At 32.8% G+C, this 21,284-nt stretch overlaps 1 protein-coding gene across 1 annotated transcript; it reads left to right on the forward strand.

Annotated features, from left to right (window-relative positions):
- Positions 1-5,003: 5,003 nt before the first annotated feature.
- LOC100777535 (two-component response regulator-like APRR2) lies at positions 5,004-11,820 on the forward strand. Its single transcript, XM_003550891.5, has 12 exons — positions 5,004-5,447; positions 6,156-6,364; positions 7,151-7,230; positions 7,626-7,692; positions 8,135-8,181; positions 8,507-8,584; positions 8,672-9,217; positions 9,441-9,581; positions 9,668-9,931; positions 10,073-10,144; positions 10,265-10,342; positions 11,011-11,820. The coding sequence occupies exons 2-12, from the start codon at positions 6,166-6,168 to the stop codon at positions 11,167-11,169; spliced, it is 1,731 nt and encodes a 576-aa protein (XP_003550939.1). The 5' UTR covers positions 5,004-5,447; positions 6,156-6,165; the 3' UTR covers positions 11,170-11,820.
- Positions 11,821-21,284: the final 9,464 nt, after the last annotated feature.

Here is a 21,284-nt window from a genome sequence, read left to right on the forward strand (position 1 = left end):
ATCGCCACCACCACCAATACCACTTATGTCATCGCCACCACCACACCATCGTCACTATCACTAGCGTTGTCGTTGCCATAACTGACTGTCCCCACTATCTCACATACATCACCATCACTACCACCATCATTATTAGTGCCACTGTCATCGTCATTATTACAACCACCACCAACATTACCACAACAATCACTAGTGTTATAATCGTCATAATTGATTATCACCACCATCTTCATAGACATTACCATCACCACCATCATTAGTGTCACTTTCATCATCATTATCACCACCTCCACCACTACCACCTTTGTCACCGTCACCACAACTACCACCAATGTCGCTACAACCACCATTACCACCACTATTAATATCACCTCTGTCACTGTCACCACCGACAACGTCATCGTTGTCACCATCGATAATACCACCTCCATCATCATCACCACCACCACTACCACCGTGACCATTATTGATATCTCTATCAATGTCGCTATTGTTGACATCATCATTATCACCACCATTGTTGCCACCACTACACAAAATGACTCTTAAACTAATTTTAATACGATATAGAACTTTCAAAATGAGTTTATTTGAAACTAATCATATTTTTAAACTAGTTTAAATATTTTTTTTTTCAAACTAAAACTAAAAACAAGTTATTATTTTTAAAAGTTTCAATACTCCCAAAACCAAAAACCATCCCAAACGAGCCCTTAGTTTTTTGTGTTTACTTCACCATTATACGATTCATTTGATTATATTTTAACTCATTCATGTTCTTTAAGAATGGTGATTAATTTAGTTAACAACATTAAATTTGTTAATAATTTACATTTTTTCAAAACTTTCCTTAAAATTATTAGGAATTGTTAATTCATTGGCAAATACACCAATTCGTCAAAACAATATTTTTAAATGGTAAGATTGAGTATCGTTTTCACAAGAATTTTGTTTGCCCTCAAGATGATGTATATCCAATTTTTTTGCAATTAATGAATAGATTTAAGAATTGCAATTTGAATATTTTTTTGTAAATTAGATAATTATACGATTCTAAGCTATGACTGAGCAAGAAAAAAAAAACATTGGAATAACGAAGGATTGTGAATGCAAGAGTTGAATATGTTGAGGACTTCTTACCGAAACTCCTCTTGATGTAATATAATTAATTTTTTTTTCTCTATTTAATATTACTATAGTTATCACCTACATCTATTAATGTACTCAAACTGTGATTCCTCCAATGAGAGAACCTAATTCCCCTAATTCCTTTCTTAATCCCTCAAGAACTAAATTAGTTGAACCACATGACTAAAAGAAATGTATAAATAGACTAAATAACCTCACACTATCCCTAGCAATGAAGCATTTAGATGTTCTTTTTGGTTATAAGGATTAAAAACATTTTCCAATGCCTAAACCCTAAACATAGCATATATATGGGTGATCAAACCAAATGCATGTGAGTAAGCACATAAAGAGACAATGAAAACTAGTAATAACATTAAATAGATAGTGAGAGTCATTACATCAAGAGTGTTTGGTGGAAAGCTTTCCAACAATGGGTTGTTTAGCCTCTCATGCATTGTCATGAGAGGCTTAACTATACAAAAAGGATGAAAATATGAGGGGAAATGGAAGGAAGATGAATGTGGGATAGTCAATGGCTCCCAATGGTTGTCTTCTTATTCTTTGAGCTCTAGGGTTTTGCATTCTTTTTCCACGGAAGTTCCCTTCTTTCTTCTTGTTTTTTCACTTAAAACCATTCTGATATGAGATTTATGCAATTTTCGTGCTAAGCGCGAGTAAGTGACTGGATGCTAAACGTACAATGCACGTTAAGCACATCTTCACATGACTTCAGGCTCTCCATGCAGCTCCTTCACACTAAGCGGGATCTTTCTACTAAGCGACTATAACTCGCTAATCGAGCCTGGTGCGCTAAGTAAGAATCATCATACTTCAACTTCTCTTCTAATCCCTTACCTATGTTTCTACAAAACAAAAACCACCAAAAACAGTATAAATCTAACAATTTAGGCATCTACTACACAAAAACTCAGAGGATGCCAAAATTCCAATGATTCACACAAAAGGAAGCAATAAAAGAGGAGAATATTGATAATTCCTAAATATTTTAATTACAGACTATGCTTATGCTCATCAGTTATTAGGAATCTAGGACATCATTTTTTCTTTCCACTTAATTATTTTATACCTAATTAATTAATGTGTGCTAGTCTTATTCTCTAATCATTCTAAGAAAAAGGAATATAAGAGAGAGGATGCATGCATAAATAAAAAAAGAGAGGATGAATTTATTTCACTCCCTCGGATCTCAAATATAAGGAAAAAAAACTATCCATGCTAATTAAGTAGATTAGTCAATTATGTTTAATTGCATCAATCTCAATTAAAAATTATTTATTTTAATTTATCCTTCACTAGAACTTGATATCAGGAATTAAAAAGGATCATTTGACTAAAACCTTAATTAAATGAAGAGTATTTTAGAGATAGTAGTATTAAATGAGGTAAAATTAACTGATTTTTTTTTATATATTTGAGATCAAGAAAAGATGATTTTTCTTCATATATTTGAGACCATATGGAGTATATATTTATAAAATTTATTATAAACTAATTAAGGGTATTTTGGTCAAAATTAGTGCAAAAAAGACAACTTAAAAAAATCTTATAAAAAGAAAAAACAAATTTTTAAAAAGAGTCATTGGTACTAAGGTAATATAAAAAATGATATAGTTAGTTTCAATAATTTTAAGAGTAATTTTAATAAAGTATTATAATCACATACAAATTTAATGTTGCTTACTAAATTAACTAATTTTGTTAATATGTGTAATTTGTTATAAATGTCTTATATTTAGGTATAAATGGAGTATTTTTATGATAATGTTTAATTTGGACAATTGAACTTTTTTTTTGACATGTATTAATTTATTAATTTTGTTTGAAATGTTAATTGAAGAATTCAATCCTATAACCTTTTCCCCCTCCGTTCTCCCTTCACCCTTCCAACCATTTGATCAAATTTTATATCTTCTATTGGACTTATGTTAATTTGAACATGCATTAGAGTCTTTAATAATATGTTTAAATATGTTTCAGATCCCTGATAAATGATTAATTTTTTATTTTAGGTCTTTAATAAATTTTTCATTCCATTTAATCCTTGATATATCAAAAATTTTGTTTTGAGTCCCTGAGTGATGACATAATATCATCTTAACGATTGATTCCTAATATATATCCATCATTGAGATGGTATCATGTCATACGATAAATAGTCAAAACAAAAATTTTAATATAGGAGAAATCTAATGTAACAAAAAAAAACTTATTAAAAACACAAAATAAAAATTAATAATTTATTAGGAATCTAACACATATTTAAGATAATGAATAATTTTTTTATCATGTTTTAGTTGAAGTGGTTTATTTTCTAGTCATTTTAAATTTCTTTGCATAATGCACATGTCATTTTGATTGTGTCTAATTGTACATGTTTATTGTTTAGTTAGCTTTTACATATTTAAATTCCTTAATTTTGAATGACTTAAACTAATTAGATATTTTGTTTTTAATTGTAACAGTGTGGTTCTGGTTATATGCTACAGGTACATGTTAGATTCTAAATACAGGTTACGAGGTAACTATGATTAATTATTAATATAGTATTGGCTTCATTTTTCTAAGTGAGATTTTCATTTTTCTTTTTAGTTTTAACTATGGATTATGTACGTACAAAAAAACTATGGATTATGAAATGCCAATTTTTTTACGAAATATTTTGTATTGTATTTCTTTGGATATTATTTTTCTAATTTTTACTTTAATTTTTTATTGTTTTCTCAAATTTTCATTGTTAATATTTTATTCAGTCAACTCAATTATCTAAATCATCTCATCCAACACTACAATTTGTTATATTGGATTGGTTTGTAAGAGAGACCAAATTCAACCTAACATGACACACTTATATTCCTATTAAAATCATTCTCATTAAAAATAAGTTAAAATATAATTTTAGTTCTTCTATTTTATTATAATTATGATACACCTATAAGAAAATAGACATTTGTTCTCTATTTTTCAAAATTAAGAATTTAATGTTGTCCACTAAATTGTTCACGTGAAACTATAATATTAGATTTTTTAATTATTAATTTGATTAGTAAAACATTTAATTTAATAAAAAATTAACTAAAAAATAATATATGAGGTATGATCCGTCCTCGTGTTCAATGACCATCATAATTTTTTTTTGTAAGAGACGTATCAATGAGTTAAGAAGAAAAAATGTTTATAATTTATAAATGATTTATAACTTTAACTCTTAAATAATATAAAATTTTGTAACTATCAATAAAAGAATCAAAATTGCAAAGAAAATAAAATACGAGATCAAAATAGGAGTATTATTATAATCTATATTACATGTAAAAATTATTACTTAATAAAAACAAATAAATAATTCAGTTAAGAAAAGCCAAATAAAACGCTTAATAACTTAACTCATTGTACTGCCTAGGTGTACGTGAGTTGATGAAATATTTAGGATCTGTTTCGTATTTTTAATTTTTGTTTTTATTTTCTATTTTTATTTTTTAAAATTGTTTTCATTTTTAAAAGATTAAAATTTTAAAAATATGTTTGATTTGACTTTTTATTTTCTGTTTTTATGAAAATAAAATATTAAAAATTTATGATATATTAATTTCTTATTTTTTTATATTTTTAAATTTGTTTAAAATTACATTTATCATTTCTATTTTCAGTAAAAAAAAGAAAATCAAATCAAACACAGCCCTGCCTACTTGCTAGTCGACGATCATTTCATCGGATAATATTAATGAACGATGATTGGGCACCGAACAACTTTGAATGCATAAACCATTATTTTAGAGAAATAAATGCATAATAATTATGATAAAAAAAGAACTACATTAATGGCACTGATGAGGAAAGGACACGTTATAAAGTTTCCATACTTCATCATGAATGGTTAAAAAAACCCTCTCTAAATCTCTAATACCAATGTCAATAGGATACTTTTACTATAATGAGTGTGTTTTCCTGCAACCATTTTCTTCCTTCGTCGGTTGATTGGTGAAGTTGCTGGTGACCCCAGAAGAAGGGGTAGTGTTGGAATATTATTGTTAAGCTTTGAACTTTGAAGTAGTGGCAGAAAGGTTCATTGACCCTTTTTTGAGAGACTTACTTGTTTGTGGTCCGAAACTGCTGATTGCAACTGTTCAGTGGTCACAGGAAGCACCACCCTCCAAAGCCAGCACTTAAAACCTTTCCTTCTCTTCCGTCTCTCTTCTTTACCCTTCTGTTTTTATTAACAATGCAATAAGAGGAGAAAGAAAGAACACAAGTTTAATTAGCAATGAAATTCAAGAAGCATTTTCTTTTATGCCAAGGTAGTGAAAATTGTTTCACACGGAACATTTTTTTTTCTTAATGTGTTTTTTTTTTGTTTATTATGTGCATGCTCTCTCTCTCTCTCTTGGATCAAGTTCAAGTGTTCATCTTTTCTGCTTCTTTGAATTTTGTACTTTTTGGATTAAAATATCTGCATGCATGTCTACCCTTTTGAGCCTTCTGCTTGTTTTCTGGATTCATGGTTATGAATTGCTTGCCTGACCCGTTTTTTGTTGTAAAGTTTTCTACTTTTGTTTTTCCACTATTCATGGTAGCTGAGCCTTTTCTTTTTTATCTTCATGAGATCTCAATTACTGGGATTGGAAAATTGTCTGTTTGTTGTTTTGTGAAAGTGGCATCAGCCAATGAGATCTTTGGAACACAAAAGGGGAGGCTTTTGATTCTGTTTTGTGTACAAAATGCTTCCAGAAAAATTGGTGGGAATATATGTTTTTTGTGATTTACCAGCTGTTTCATTGGTGATCAAAGGGCATGGCAGTTTTGATAATTTGATCTGAACCTTGTTTTGGGAGTTGATCTTTAGATGGCATGCCAGTGTTCTGCATTATGTGTTAGTTATTTGGGCCATTTAAACAAATTTAAGCATGCAATGAATGGAGTTTGTTTATGTTTTGTTTTTTAGTGTTGTTAATCTCACGCTGAATTCTAGCTTACTGAATCAAGCTTGTGATCTCATGGTTGTGCAGAAGGAATTAGATGCTGATAAGTGGTATTGATCGATCTGTTACTTTCTGTGGGAGACTGAGAAACGATGCCAAGCCAGCTATGGTTTTCACTGCCAATGACTTACAAGAATGGAAAGATTTTCCCAAAGGACTCAAGGTTCTTCTCCACGAGAGAGACAACATTTCTGCTGCAGAGATAAGGGCAAAGCTTGAAGCCATGGACTATAATGGTAAGACTTTTTAGATTCCTTCTTTTTGTATTGGCATGTCTCACATCTTTATCTACATCTAACAATTCCCACTTCTGGCCTGTAGTGGGTAAAGTTGGTCCCATCTTTCTGTCCTATGGTGGCATCTTGCAAAGCCACATTGCTTTAGAATCCTTATATGGTTATTTGTAAAATTGTGGTCTCAGTTTTTTGTTGCTCTGTGGAGCCTAGAAAATTTGACAGATTTTAGTTGCTCTTGGGAGCCTAGAAATTTGAAAGAATACCTTTTTCATATTTTTTTTTCCAAACTGTGTTTTCATGTATGGTATTTCTTTCCATCTTATGAAGCTGCTAAAGTTTACATTTATGCTTCAACTACAAGTGTTATCAAAACTGAATATGGTCTAAATCGTAAAGATATGAAGTATAAAAGAATTGTCAGATATCTGACTCATGGTCTAAATTGGAAGATATGAAGTATAAAAGAATTGTCCCTTGTCTGAATCTGAACTACCAAGTGTACACTATTTTTGTTATTTGGGTGACCTTTCAGTTGCCTAGCCAATATGGGTTAGTTGGCTGCTGGAGATAGGAAGTTATTATTGAAAACAAAACTTTCCATGAACACAAGTTTAACCGAAATTCTATCCTTATATCTTAAGGTTCAACCTAGTTATAATTTGATTTTATTGAAGTCGCATGGTTCTCTTACTCTACTCCTATTCTCCCACATCTCCACCATTCTTGTTTCCTTTACCTGCTTGCCCTCTTTTAATTTGATTAGTAAGCTTTTGAGTGTCTCTACAGTTTCTACATTCTGTGATGAGAATGACGCCTTGTCAGTGATCTCAAGTGGACTTGAAAGCTTCCACATTGCCATAGTGGAGGTAATGAACTTTCATTTTCTATATAAATGAAAAATCACAATGCAGTAATTGTAAAATCTAAAAATAGAAAAGAAACATCAAAATGATGCAATCTAGTATGCTTGTTGAAAATAAAGTGGACTTCTCTGAGGAGGAATGATAGTCCTGATTGTTATTAGTTGCTGCCAAACTTTAGGCAATAAAATATAATTCTGTCAAAGGCATAACTTATCTTGAAACTTTTTAAATGCTAGTCATAAGAGATGACTTTTATCATCTTAGACATTTTGCTCCTATAATATCACGAGAATTATTGTTTCTCTCGCTCGAAGTTCTATATCTTAATCTTGTGATTGTTGAAATAATAAAGCTTTGATGATGCCATTTTTAACCATAAGCATCCATCCTAATTGCAGGTGAGTTCAAGCAGTGCCCAGGGAGGTTTCAAATTTCTTGAGAATGCCAAGGACTTGCCAACCATTAGTAAGTACTGATACCAAACCCAAATTTGTCAGTTTAACTTCTTTTAGTTCTCCAAATCTCCAATATACTCTGTTTTAGTGGCCTATGCAAGCCAAATACCTAGTCTGGATACTGGACCAAAACCAGTTCCAAATAAGGAGATACATAAATATTCCTTTCAAGTCCAATTTTTGCTATCACATATTAAATAGGCTTTGGATAATAGTAATAGTTATAAGTATTTTTTTCCTCTTCTCTTTTATTTGTCATGTGATTGTTGCTTGCCATTGTTTTTATACCTACATGGCTTCCTTTTGTTTTTTTGGTAGCTTTTACCAATTGAAATTGATGAATGATCTAGAAGGGAACACACCATGGTAAATATGGGGAAAGGTTTACTTCAAGGTTGTTTTCTTCTAATTGTAAATTTTCTAACCAGTGATAATTCCAACTTTTTATGTAGTGACTTCAAACAATCATTGCCTGAACACCATGATGAAGTGCATAGCGGTAAGAGTTTAGTTTTTCCATCTCCATTATTTATTGGTCAATATTTTGATTATGCTATTTCATTATATTCCTTTAGCTAAGCTAACTGCAATTGTTTTGGATTTTTTTCTTTATTGCATTTTGTTAATTCTTGCATTGAATTCATTCAGATTATTGACCAAATTTTGAGCTTCTCCTTTAAAATCAGTGTACTTATAACTTATTTCGATTTTCAGTTCAATATTTGCCCAAAATATGATCTTTAACTCATTAGATAATACATCGCCATTCTCTTCTGATTGTTAATGCATACTTCTTGGCTCTTTGCTCCATTTTATTTTTAAAGCTTGGTGCAGTTGAGTTCCTCAGCAAACCACTCTCTGAGGACAAGCTCAGAAATATCTGGCAACATGTGGTTCACAAGGTCTGTTAATATTGACGATATTATATTGGCATTTACTATTAACATAGTATGAGCAAAAGAGTTTCTCATGTGGTTGAACTCAAGCAGGCATTCAATGCTGGGGCAAACATCCTGTCTGAATCACTTAAACCTGTCAAAGAATCAGTAGCGTCCATGTTGCAGCTCCAAACAGACAATGAACAACATGAAAGTAGAGTATCCATTGATATAGAGAAAGTATCCAGCTTTGTTGATAATGATCATGAGCTGTCTCCTGGAAATGATAAATATCCAGCTCCTTCAACCCCACAATTGATGCAAGGGACAAGATTGTTGGACGATGGTGATTGCCAAGAGCAGGCTAATTGCTCAACAGAAAAAGAAAGTGGGGAACATGATGGAGAATCTAAATCTGTCGAAACTACATGTGGTAATTTGAATGCTGAAATTACTCCTCAACAAAGGAAATCTGAAATTACTTTGGTTAGGGAGGAAGTGGATATAGTTGATGCTTCCATGGGTGAGAGTGTTGCTTCTCCACATACACAAAAAAGAAAAGTTCTAAGCAACACTGACAGAAATACAAAAGCTTCAAATAAAGTAGGTGTTCATAGTGATTCATGTGAGATAAGAGGAAAGCGGAAAAAGATAAAAGTAAGTTGCTTTATGACTATTCATTCTTTCAATGTTTATATTCCTCTTACCCTCTTGCAAATTACAATGACTGTTTCCATTTAATCTGAAAAATGTCAATGTTCCCATTTATTGTGTCCTCAATGTTGGAGTTGATCAAGAAAGTTCAGGCATATATCTTCATTCCATAGGAAATACTCTTTCCATGGAGTTACAGTTTTTTGGTACTTGTTTTTGGTCTCAGGTAGACTGGACACCTGAGCTTCACAAAAAGTTTGTGAAGGCAGTGGAGCAACTAGGCATTGATCAAGCCATTCCTTCTCGAATATTGGAATTAATGAAAGTGGAGAGCTTGACAAGGCATAATGTGGCAAGCCATCTTCAGGTCATTATTTACGTTACTGGTTATGATTAATCAGTATGTTTCTTATCCACAAGCTAACACTTGTTAAACTATTTTTGTTAAAACAGAAGTATAGAATGCATAAGAGGCAAATCTTGCCCAAGGAAGAAGAACGAAAATGGTCGAATCAAAGAGAAAGGAGCTATAGTGTTCAAAGACCAATTATGGCATTTCCTCCATATCATTCTAATCACACCCATCCACTGCCTCCTGTATATCCTATGTGGGGACAATCTGGCGGTCCAATGGCTGGCATGCAGATTTGGGGATCTCCTGGTTATCCCTTGTGGCAGCCTACTGCTGAAAATTGGCGCTGGAAACCATTTCCAGGGGTAATATTTGTTTTCTGAATTCAAGGATGAGGATATGAAGTTTTTTCTTCTGTATTATTATTAGCAACTTAGCTCTCCGGCTTGTGATGTAGAGATTGTGCTTATGGATGAAGTTTGACTTGTGATCACTTGATCTTGCAGATGCATGCAGATGCATGGGGCTGTCCAGTGTTACCAATACCACCTCAAGCTCCTGGTTTTCCTTACTCTCAGGTGAGTATCAGTGAACCAAGGATCTTAGTTAATAACCTTGCTGTTTTGTATGTTAATGGTTAATGTGTCTATTTTTCATGTTAATGGTTTACTAATAGGATATTTTTCATCAAATCTCAGAATATGCCTGCATTGCTCAATGCTGATGCAGCGGATCACACATTTACCATGCCACAAAGTTCCTTCGAGCATTATCTGGTAATGCAACATTTTCCTTTCAGTTTTTTTTCCCTACTTGATCACAGTGGCAACTGGCCAGTTACTAGTTCATACATACATACATACATACATTCTAGTTGGCACTCGGCAGAAGTCCATATTGAGATGAAATTGTAACTCTACTTAAAAGCCTTTAAAAGATTAAAAACGAGGAAAATGTAGTGTTTTTGAGGCTCTGTTTGAAGAAACTTCTCCATAAACATTTATTGGACGATAAAATAAGGAGGTAAAATGAATTGATCTTTTTCTGTAAATTAATATCAACTTATGCACTTTAATTTTTATAGAAGCTCTTGTATCTAACTTCTCCAAATGTTTGAATACTAGATTTGATATGTTTTTTAATAAGCATGCATCTTACATCAACCATAGACTTGGTTAGAAATGTCAACTATCTAAATGCCAATGCTTTGTAGAGTACGAAAAGACCATGCTATCTAGTATCTAGTGTCCAGTCAATCTTGTTAGATTACTATCAATGTTCTTTGAGTGCCAAGTCAAGTGGTAGTTCCGTAGTTCTAATTAAACTTGCATGGGAACAGGCCTGAACTATTGAGTCTTAATTAAACAAACTCAACTAATGTTCAAGTGAATTCCAAACTCTCCAGATCTCTCACCATGTAGTGTGTTACTATGCATGCATGCAGGCAGAGGAGGTAGTTGACAAGGTTGTTAAAGAGGCAATAAACAAACCATGGCTACCCTTGCCCTTGGGTTTGAAACCTCCTTCCACAGAAAGTGTGTTGGCTGAGCTATCAAGGCAAGGCATTTCCAACATCCCTCCAAAGGGTTCAAAATCATGCTGATGACATGGATGATGATGATGGATGCATGCACACCAAAGAGTGTGGTTTTGATGGTGACCAACTACAAAAGGGTTCCACCTGATCAAACACACCCTCTTGCAATTTATTTTTTTGTTTTCTCAAAGTGTATGAGGTTCCAACTTGGTAGTTTGAGTGGGAAATTGGAGCTGTTGTTGGGACCATTTGTTAAGGTCTCTCCTATGCTGTTGTCAGGTCGTACGTACAACACTACTTACTTACCATGATGCAACAACCAAGTAAAGTATTAGTAGAGATTGTTCCTATCCGAAGCCACATGCCATAACAAAGCAACAAAATAATAAATGAAGAGAAAAGTTAGCTTCTGCTTTTAATGCAGTGCAGGACACCCGTTAGGCAAATTGGCCACGCTTCTCTACACAAATTTTTGTGGTTGTAAATACTTGCTGATATTGTTGTTGTAAATGTGGTGCTTTTGGGGGGCATAAAGTATACCCTTAACAGTGATTTTGGAGGGAAGGGGAGGGAGGGGTGGGGTGCCTAATAATGATGGAGAGGATAGGATACACTTTGTGAATAAAGATGATGAGTACACGACTTTGACGGATGCTAACTCTTTCTTCTTGAATTTGTTAGGATGTTTGCTCAATTTAGAATTGACTTGTTTCTTAAGGTGTTCACCCTTGTTTATTCTTCAATTCAACTTTTTCCCCCTTTTTAATAACATTGATAATTGTTAGTCTTTCTCCTTCAACTTGTTGCGTTCTTGCTTGGCACGTGTCAATGCTGTTTTTTTTTAATTCTGTATCTCTTTTATAGCAAGATCAACAAAAGCAAATTTTTTTTTCTCCTTTTGATTTTGCCTTTCCCTTTGATAGGTGAAGTTGCGTTGTAACTTGAAAATTGGACAAAAGCGTGTCCGGATTAGAAGAGAACGAATAAGCTCCGGAAGTAGAAACTTTTGTTCTCTTATAAGTGTAAAAATTCCTAAGGGGTTTCCTAGACTATCAATGATAGGAAATAACACGATCTTGAAACTTATGATTCTCACAAACAATCAATAAACAACAATAGATAATGATGTGTACCTTTCTCCATAGAAAGACTTGTACCTTTCTCCATAGGAACTTGTCTCCCGTACACTTTGATCTCCTTGAAAGAGGAGAGAAATAAGATTTCACTTCCTTAGGCCTTTCTTTTCTGCCTCTTTCCGTGATGGCTATGGGTAAGAGAGAACACTTTCTGGTCAGGAAAGGAACCTTATCTCACGTCAGTGGGTATTAAGCCCCTTTTATAACCACTACTCCCATCAAGTAGTAGTTAGTTATAGAAACTTCTCCTATTAAGCCTAATTACAATTTAGCTCTTAATCGTTAATTATTTACTTATTAGTCCCTACATAAGTCACATGCCTCTCACATGAGACATTAATTCTTACATTCTCCCACTTGGCTCATGTGACATTAATAAACATTACGAACTAAATAAATAAATAGATTAACTAACATAATGCGCATTAAAATTGACTAAATTGTTCTATACATTGGGTACATCATAATTTCATAATTAAGAATAGGAACCAATTCGAGTCATGGCGGTTGTACATCATCTAATCGACATAGTCTCTTCCATGTACTACAAATTAGTCTTTTCCTTAATATGACCATTAGTTAGGAGTACATAATTGGTTCAACATAATGTCTTCATTCAAGACAAAACCTGTTAACATTACTCTAACACAAACATGCATGCAAACATAGAGAACAGGTAATCAGAAACATATCATAATTGAGCTCAGAGTGTCAGCAAAATTACATAAGGTAAATTACACTTAATGCTCATCAATAACAATAATGTCCATACTTTCAACATGTTCTATAATGTCATGGGCAATAATCCCTTATTCAAAGGGTCAACTATCATAAGGTTTGTGCTAATATGTTCTATTGACACTCTTTGTTTCTGAACTTCTTCCTTCACGACAAAGTACTTCAATTTCATATGCTTAGCACCCTTAGAGTACTTATCGTTCTTACAAAAAATATTGTTGTAGAGTTATCACAATACATTTTCAGTGGCCTAGCAATACTGTCGACAATTCTAAGCCCTGAAATAAAGTTCTGCAGCCAATTAGCCTGAATTGTAGCCTCAAAACATACTGCAAATTCAGCTCTCAGATGCAACAACAACTGATGCATACAAAATTACTTTCATTTGTTTTTGTTCCATATCATTTCTAGGACATTGTGCGAGACTAACTTTGTCTCATTTCTAAATTAGAATAGGTGATGTTAAACACCTTTACATCTTGAATCTCTCTTGTACTTTGTTGATATACGCTTTCTGAGATAAGTCTAACAATCCTTGTGATCTATTTACAAAATATTTTATCCCTATCACATAGCTTACCTCACTCATATCTTTCCCTTCAAAGTTTCTAGAGAGAAATTTCTTGGTCTCATGAAGAAGATCAAGATCGTTAATTGCAAGCAAGATATCATCAATATACAAAATTAGAAAATAACCTTACTCCCATTGACCATTAGATACATACACCGATAAACAGTATTTTCCTTAAATCTAAAGGAATCAATGATATCATTAAACCTCAAATACCATTGGCGAGAAGCTTGCTTTAAGACTGTATGTTGATTTCTTTAGTTTGCACACCATGTGTTCCTTTCCTTCAATTGAGAACCCCATTGGTTGGTCCATACAAACATTCTCCTCTAAATCTCCATTCAGAAAGGCGGTTTTCACATTTATTTGATGTAGCTCCAAGTCATAATGGGCTACTAATGCCATGATAATCTTGAAAGAATCCTTTCGTGAGATCAGTAAAATGTCTTTTTATAATCAATGCCATCTTTCTAAGTAAATTCCTTACCAACAAGTCCAGTCTTGTAACGTTCAAGGTTGCCATGAGAGTCACGTTTAGTCTTGAAGATCCACTTACAACCAACTCTCTTACAACCTTTTGGTAATTCTACAAGGTCCCAAACACCATTATGTTTCATGGAATCTATCTCTTCTTTCATGGCATTTAACCACTTCTCAGAATTATCACAACTTGCAGCTTGTGAAAACGAAACTGGATCATTATCATTAATGCTTAAGTTTGTTTTTGTTTCATGTAGGTATACCACATAATCATTCGAAATAGCTGACCTCCTTTCTCTTTGAGACCTCTTTAATGCTACTTCTTGTGGTTCTTCCATAATGGGTTCATTATGTATCATGGGCTCATCATTGTGTTGTACTTCTTCATTATTGTTTGTAGCAGTAACTGAAGTAGTAATCACCTTACTGCTAGAGGCAAAAGCTAAAGGGACTTGCACTCTAATTTCTTTAATTTCCACTTCTCGTGGAACTGTACTCCCACTGATTTCACAGTTTTCAATGAACCTTGTATTTCCAGTTTCGACAATTCTCATACTATGATTAGAACAATAAAACATATACCCATTTGACTTTTCTGGATAACCAATGAAATATCCACTGATTGTTCTTGCATCCAATTTTCTTTATTGCGGATTGTAAATTCTTATTTCTACCTGGCAACCCCAAACATGCAGGTGCCTTATACTAGGTGTCCTATTTGTCCACAATTCAAAAGATGTCTTTGGAACTGCCTTACTAGGAACCCTATTCAACAAATACATGGCAGTTTTCAAGGCATACATCCACAAAGATACGGGTAAAGTCTAATTGATTAGCATACTCCTAACCATATCCATTAAAGTTCTATTACACCTTTCTGATACACCATTTTATTGTGGTGTACCGGGAATTGTGTATTGCACACAAATGCACGTTTCTGAACAAGCTTAGCAAATGGACCTGGGTGTTGCCCAGTTTCATCATATCTTCCGTAATACTCATCACCTCTAATAATTTTCACATTTATGTCTAATTGCCCTTTTACTTCATTGTAGTAAATTTCTAAGGCATCCATTGCCTAAGAAATCTCGGGCATTAGTAGACATAACCGTAATGTAAATAATCATCAATAATGGTGATAAAGTATCATTCCTTTCCGAAAGAACTAACATCAAAAGGTCCACAAATATCAGTATGCACAATTTCAAGAAGCTGAGTGATTCTTGTAGCTCTTTGCTTTGTATGTTATGCTTGTTTTCCCTTAATACAACCCACACAAATATTTAGATCCATAAAATCTAGATAAGGAAGAATTTCATTCTTTATTAATCTTTCCATCCTCTTTTTAGAAATGTGACCTAAACGTTTATGCCACAAGAAAGCAGATCGTTCATTCACTAAACTATGTTTAGTGCTAACATTATGATGCAGAGTCAAAACAGTTTCAGCATACAAACTGTCTAATTTCAATTTATATAAACCATCATAAAGGATACAAGTACCAATGAGATGATTATGCTTAAATAAATTGAAACATTCATGACCAAATTAAAAGAGTATCCAGTAACATCAAGTTTAGATAATGAAACTAAATTACTAGATAAACTAGGTATATAAAGAGTTTCCAGTAAATCTAAATGATGTCCAGTGTCGAGTTTTATGCAATAAGTCTCGACTGCTTATACTGGAGTTTCACTCTATTCCCCATGAAAATGAACTTCTCATTTGGGTTTATGGTTTGGATTGTAAGAAATTTTTGCATAATGTTAGAAACATGAGTCATACATCCAGAATTAATCCATCATGTATTATGGGAAACTTTAGTTAAGTTTGATTCAAAACATACATGAGCATTAAGCTCACCATTCTTTTCGAACCAAGACTTACACTTTAGGCAATCCTTTTGGAAATGTCTTGATTTCCTATAAAATTGACAATTATTGCCCTATGATACATTCTTTTGGATTTGCAAAGAGTCATCATTGTTCTTTAATGACCCTTTTCCTTTATCATGCTTCTTCATAAATTTCTTTTCAAGCTCCTTGATTCCCTTGGTGATTTACATAATGAACTGAGTGACTTCCTTGATTCTTAAGCCTCGTTTCTTCCTGAACTAACATACTGTGTAATTCATGCACATTCCATTTATCTTTCATGGTATTATAGTTCATTTAGAACGGGCCAAACTCAGATGGTAATGAGTTTAGAATAAACTGAACAAGAAAGTTCTTATTCACAGTCATTATATTCTCAAGGTCTTAAGTCTTGCTGCAATGTTTGTCATTTCAATGACATGTTCACACATAGTATGTGAACCATCAAACTTCATGGTGGTCAATGTATTCATTAATGTCCCAGCAATAGACTTATCAACTGTTTGAGAACACTCTCCCACTAATCTCATAAACCTTTTGGCACTTTCGATTTTAGGGAGAGATATCTTAATATTGTCTGCAACAGTCATTCTCATCAACATTAGGCTGAGTCTGTTAGATCTTTCCCAAACTTTATAAATAACTTTTTCTTCATTGCTACTAGCATCAATAATAGTAACAAACTTCTCTTCCAACATAGCAAGATCATGATCCAAAACATCGAGGTGAAATTGGACTTGCTCATTTCAGTCAAAGAAGTTAAGTCCATTAAAATTGGCACAGATGATACATAAGAATCCAATGAATTCAAAACATGTATTACATACTAAAATTCACATAAGTCTTTTGAGAAATAAAATACATGTCATACATATGATTCATTCAGATAACGGTCAATGTATATTGATGTTCTCCTTTGGGTGATACACCAACACACAACATACAAACATAATGATGCTAATGAAATTTTAACATTATTTGGCAATTAAATATGCACCAATTAGTAGTATCTATTTCCTTTGGAAATATAAATAAAACTAATGATACACACGAATCGCCTATAATTATATTCATTAATTATAAGAGCAACTAATCAACCTTTGGGCGATCCATAAATGCCTTATAACAATGAATTTCAATTACCCCTAAACCAATAATCATATAATTTAGCATCCATTATTCTATGAGTAATTAGAATAATCATTAATTTGGAATTATATTACCTTACAAATTTGGTCACTTTGGTGACTAACAAATTCAACATACATTTAATTCCAACCAAGTATAATTGAAATAATCATTAATTTGGAATTAAATAACCTTATAAATTTGGCCACTTTGGTGACTAACAAATTCAACATACATTTAATTCCAACCAAATATATATGGCCTGCACATACTTATTGCTATTAACAATTCATAGCCATTATATTAATTTCATTCCAGGCCATAAAATAATATTTGCATTTATTTGTGTTTTTGCATTCAAACACATTCAAGCAAATATGTAGCATATACATATATTTACTGCTATCAATAATTTCAAAGCATTCACGTTAATTTAATTACAGGATATAAACTTTCAATCCTTTAATTACGTTTAATAATAATTTCCAAAAAAAAAATACAAGTGAGACTGGAAATTGCAAAATGGGTTGCAAATAGCAATATCCAAAATTTCTTATTCTCCCTACAAGGAAGGTACGCGTGGTAGCGGCTTTTCAATTGGAATTGAAAGAAAGCTAGCAGCCGCACAACTTTACAAAACCAATTCACAACATAGCGCGTCATTCTTTCTCCACAATTTAATATATAAATAACGTTAATGGAAAGGCAACTTCCTCCATTAGAAATAAAATTGGCAGCAGAAGCTTTCTCTTTGAAGTTTTGTATAATGTTTCTTTCATACAAAATTTCATACTTTGCAGCGGAAAAACATAATTAATGCCAAAAACATACTATCCAAACATGTACTTTGATTGAAAATACATGTAATAGAAATTAAAATTCCTAAATTTCATAATTAGGTTTGATGCATAATTTGAAGAAATTAAATTATCCCTAAATTTCATAATTAGGGTTCATGCATAATTGGGAGAAATTAAATCATTCTTGGAGAATCATAAATTTCATAACACATGCTCTAATACCACATGTAAAAATTCTTAAGGGATTTTCTAGACTATTAATGATAGGAAACAATAGGATCTTGAAACCTATGGTTCTCACAAACAATCAATAAACAACAATAGATAATGATGTGTACCTTTCTCCATAGGAAGACTTGTACCTTTTTCCATAGGAACTTCTCTCCAGTGCACTTTGATTTCCTTGAAAGAGAAGAGAAATAAGATTTCACTTCCTTAGGCCTTTCTTTTCTGCCTCTCTCCGTTCGTGATGGCTATGGGTGAGAGAGAACACTTTCTGGTCAGGAAGGAGACCTTATTTCACGTTAGTGGGTATTAAGCCCCTTTTATAACCACTACTCCCATCAAGTAGTAGTTAGTTCTAGAAACTTCTCCTATTAAGCCTAATTACAATTTAGCCCTTAATCGTTAATTATTTACTTATTAGTTCCTACATAAGTCACATGCCTCTCACATGCCTCTCACATGAGACATTAATTCTTACAATAAGATCCTTCTAACTGTCAAAACCATTTAGGTTTACTCTTCACTAGTCACTATGCATGCTCTAAATTTAAATATTTTTCTATCTTCAAAATAAATAATATATGCATCTTGCATGATGTCAATCTCCAAGTTAACATTCTTCTTTCTTTGACAAATTTGTTTGTAGCATATTGCAAATTTTTTAACACTTCTCTTCAACTTTTGGCATCAATATTTCAGTTGTTGCACTTCCCTTGCTTTCAAATGCACAAAAGAACTTTTAATTATCTTTAATTCTTAAAAAAAATTATCTCTGTTTTATTGGTTTTATAAAAAAGTATTACTAATGTACTAATTTGACCCTTGTTAATAATTTTAAAAAAGTGATAGTGTATTTTACACGTTGACTTCTTGTTGCTGTTACTTTGCTGGGGTTACAATAGGATTTAGGAGCTCATGATTTAAAAAGATTATTAAGGAATGTTTATAGAAGTTAGATCGTGCGATTATATCAAAGAACAAAAAGATTCACCCAAAAAAATATATCAAAGAACAAAAAAGAAACTGGTTTAACGAAGGCTTGGGGATAAACAATCACGTGCTGGACCTACTTAGGCAAAACAAATATTTAGACCATGGTTTAAATTGGATTAGGCTTTCTGATGAGAATGGACCCTTAGTCATTTGAACGGGGATTTTCTTCCTATACCGTGCAAACTTCTTCTACATCCAATACTTTTTTCAAATTTCCAATACTAATCTTGTCAACTTTTTCTTCTTCATACATCATTCATTGTTTTCCTTTTACACCATTCATTTGTTGGACAAGTGACCTCAATAACTTAAGAGGGAGGTGAATTAAGTTTCAAAAAAATTTCACTAACAAACTTTTAACCCCCTTCTAAATGATAGGTTCAAAATGCAGAAGAAGAAGCAACAATCAATTTAATAATGTTCTTTAAACACGCAAGACAAAACTGATTGCAATAGCATAAATGAGATAAGGGAAGAGAGAAATGAAAACTCAATTTATACTGGTTCGGCCACTTCCCGTGCCTACGTCCAGTCCTCAAGCAACCCACTTAAGATTTTTCACTATCTCTGTAAATCCTTTACAGACTTTGAACACACCTTGGGATTCCTCACCCTTGTGTTCAAAGATTCTCCAAGAGATAACTCGTCTCTTGATTACAATTCTCACAAGAGACATCTTGATTACAACTAACTTTCTGAGATGAGTAGAAAAATTTCTCTCCTTTAGAGTTGATGATACAAATTGAAGTTCCTAGATGAAATCTTAATAGATTTGCAGGTGTTTGCCCAAGAGTTGTTGAGAGAGCATTTGGTAATGAAGTTCTCTTAGAACATCTCTCTCTTGCTTTTTGAAGTCAGACACACATATACATAGGTCATTCATGCCTTTTCAAAATGGTTTGAAGAGATGTGTCTTTTCATAAAGCTTTTTATAAAATTCTTCACTGGCAATCGATTACAGGTTTCTGGTAATCAATTACACAGTTATATTTTGAAGGGTCATGACTTCTTAAAGTGTTTTTTGAAATGTCGTTGCTGGTAATCGATTACAAATATATAGTAATTGATTACATGATTCAAAATTTAAATTCAAAACCTTTTTTAAAAGTTGTTTTTCAAAATTATCTTTTGGTAATCGATGCAGTGGAATCGATTACCAGAGCCTTGATCTCTTGGAAACACTTGTTTTGAGGCAAAAGCTTGATCTTGAATTAATCTTGAAGCAATGCTTGTTTGTTGAAGCAACCTTGTATTAATCTTGAAGCAATGCCTAACCTTTGAATGTTTGTTGAAGTAATCTTGAAAGCAACCTTGTTTGATTATTCTTTGGCATCATCAAAATCATGCATTCATGCATTCACATCATTATCGTGTGCCTTGGCCGAGCTCCTCCTTCGTTGTTGTGTTTATTTTGGTCAAGCTCCTCCTTCGTTGGTAGTTCGTGGTTGTCGTGGTGGTTGGTGTTGCAGTGTAACACCAACGATACATTTTTATTTTTCTGTAACTTTGATCTATATTAATATACATACAGATTTACAACTCATATAAAACTTACGGATTAACAATCCGTAAAAAAAAATGCATGAGATTATGTCATGGAAGCATGAGGGAGTCTGGTAGATTGTCCTTCTGAGCAAGAGTTCAATAAATACCTTATGAAGTTTGAAATTATTTGCTCACCATGGCCAATGTTTGTTGACTATGTAAAGCAAACATGGTTGATTCCCCATAAAGAAAGATTTGTTAAAGCCTGGACGAATAAGGTCATGTATCTACGAAACACAACAATTAACAGGTATAAAAATTGTAAATATATATTGGTGTTAGGGTTTAAGGTCTAATGAAAAAAAATAATTGTTTTTGTTTACTTGTTTGTGTTTTTCAAATGTAGGGTTGAGTCTTCACATTGGACCTTAAAGAGACTACTGTAGGGTTGAGTATTCATATTAGGGTTTACGGGATTAGGGTTTATGCATTCTAATTGATTGAGGATTGAGGGCATAGGGTTTACTCATTTTAGGAATTAGGGTTTAACATAATTTATTTAGGCGAAGAAGTTAATAGTCAAATACTACATAAACACAAATTAAAACCTTAGTGATAACATACTTGTTTGTCAAATAATAGCAAATATTAAACATTATTCAGTCATATTGCATAAATATATCCTATACTACTTAATCAATTCCAAATATCTTCACTTGTCCTGTGTATCCCTCCTTCGTCTCGACTGAAC

The sequence above is a fragment of the Glycine max genome, chromosome 17, assembly GCF_000004515.6.
Source record: "Glycine max cultivar Williams 82 chromosome 17, Glycine_max_v4.0, whole genome shotgun sequence".
In the NCBI taxonomy this organism is placed as follows: domain Eukaryota; kingdom Viridiplantae; phylum Streptophyta; class Magnoliopsida; order Fabales; family Fabaceae; genus Glycine; species Glycine max.

Coding starts and splice junctions, on each gene's coding strand:
- LOC100777535 (XM_003550891.5), top strand. CDS start 6,166: ATGCTGATAAGTGGTATTGATCGATCTGTTACTTTCTGTGGGAGACTG. Junction 8,585..8,671: donor GGCAACATGTGGTTCACAAG/GTCTGTTAATAT, acceptor GAACTCAAGCAG/GCATTCAATGCTGGGGCAAA. Junction 9,932..10,072: donor GCTGGAAACCATTTCCAGGG/GTAATATTTGTT, acceptor TTGATCTTGCAG/ATGCATGCAGATGCATGGGG.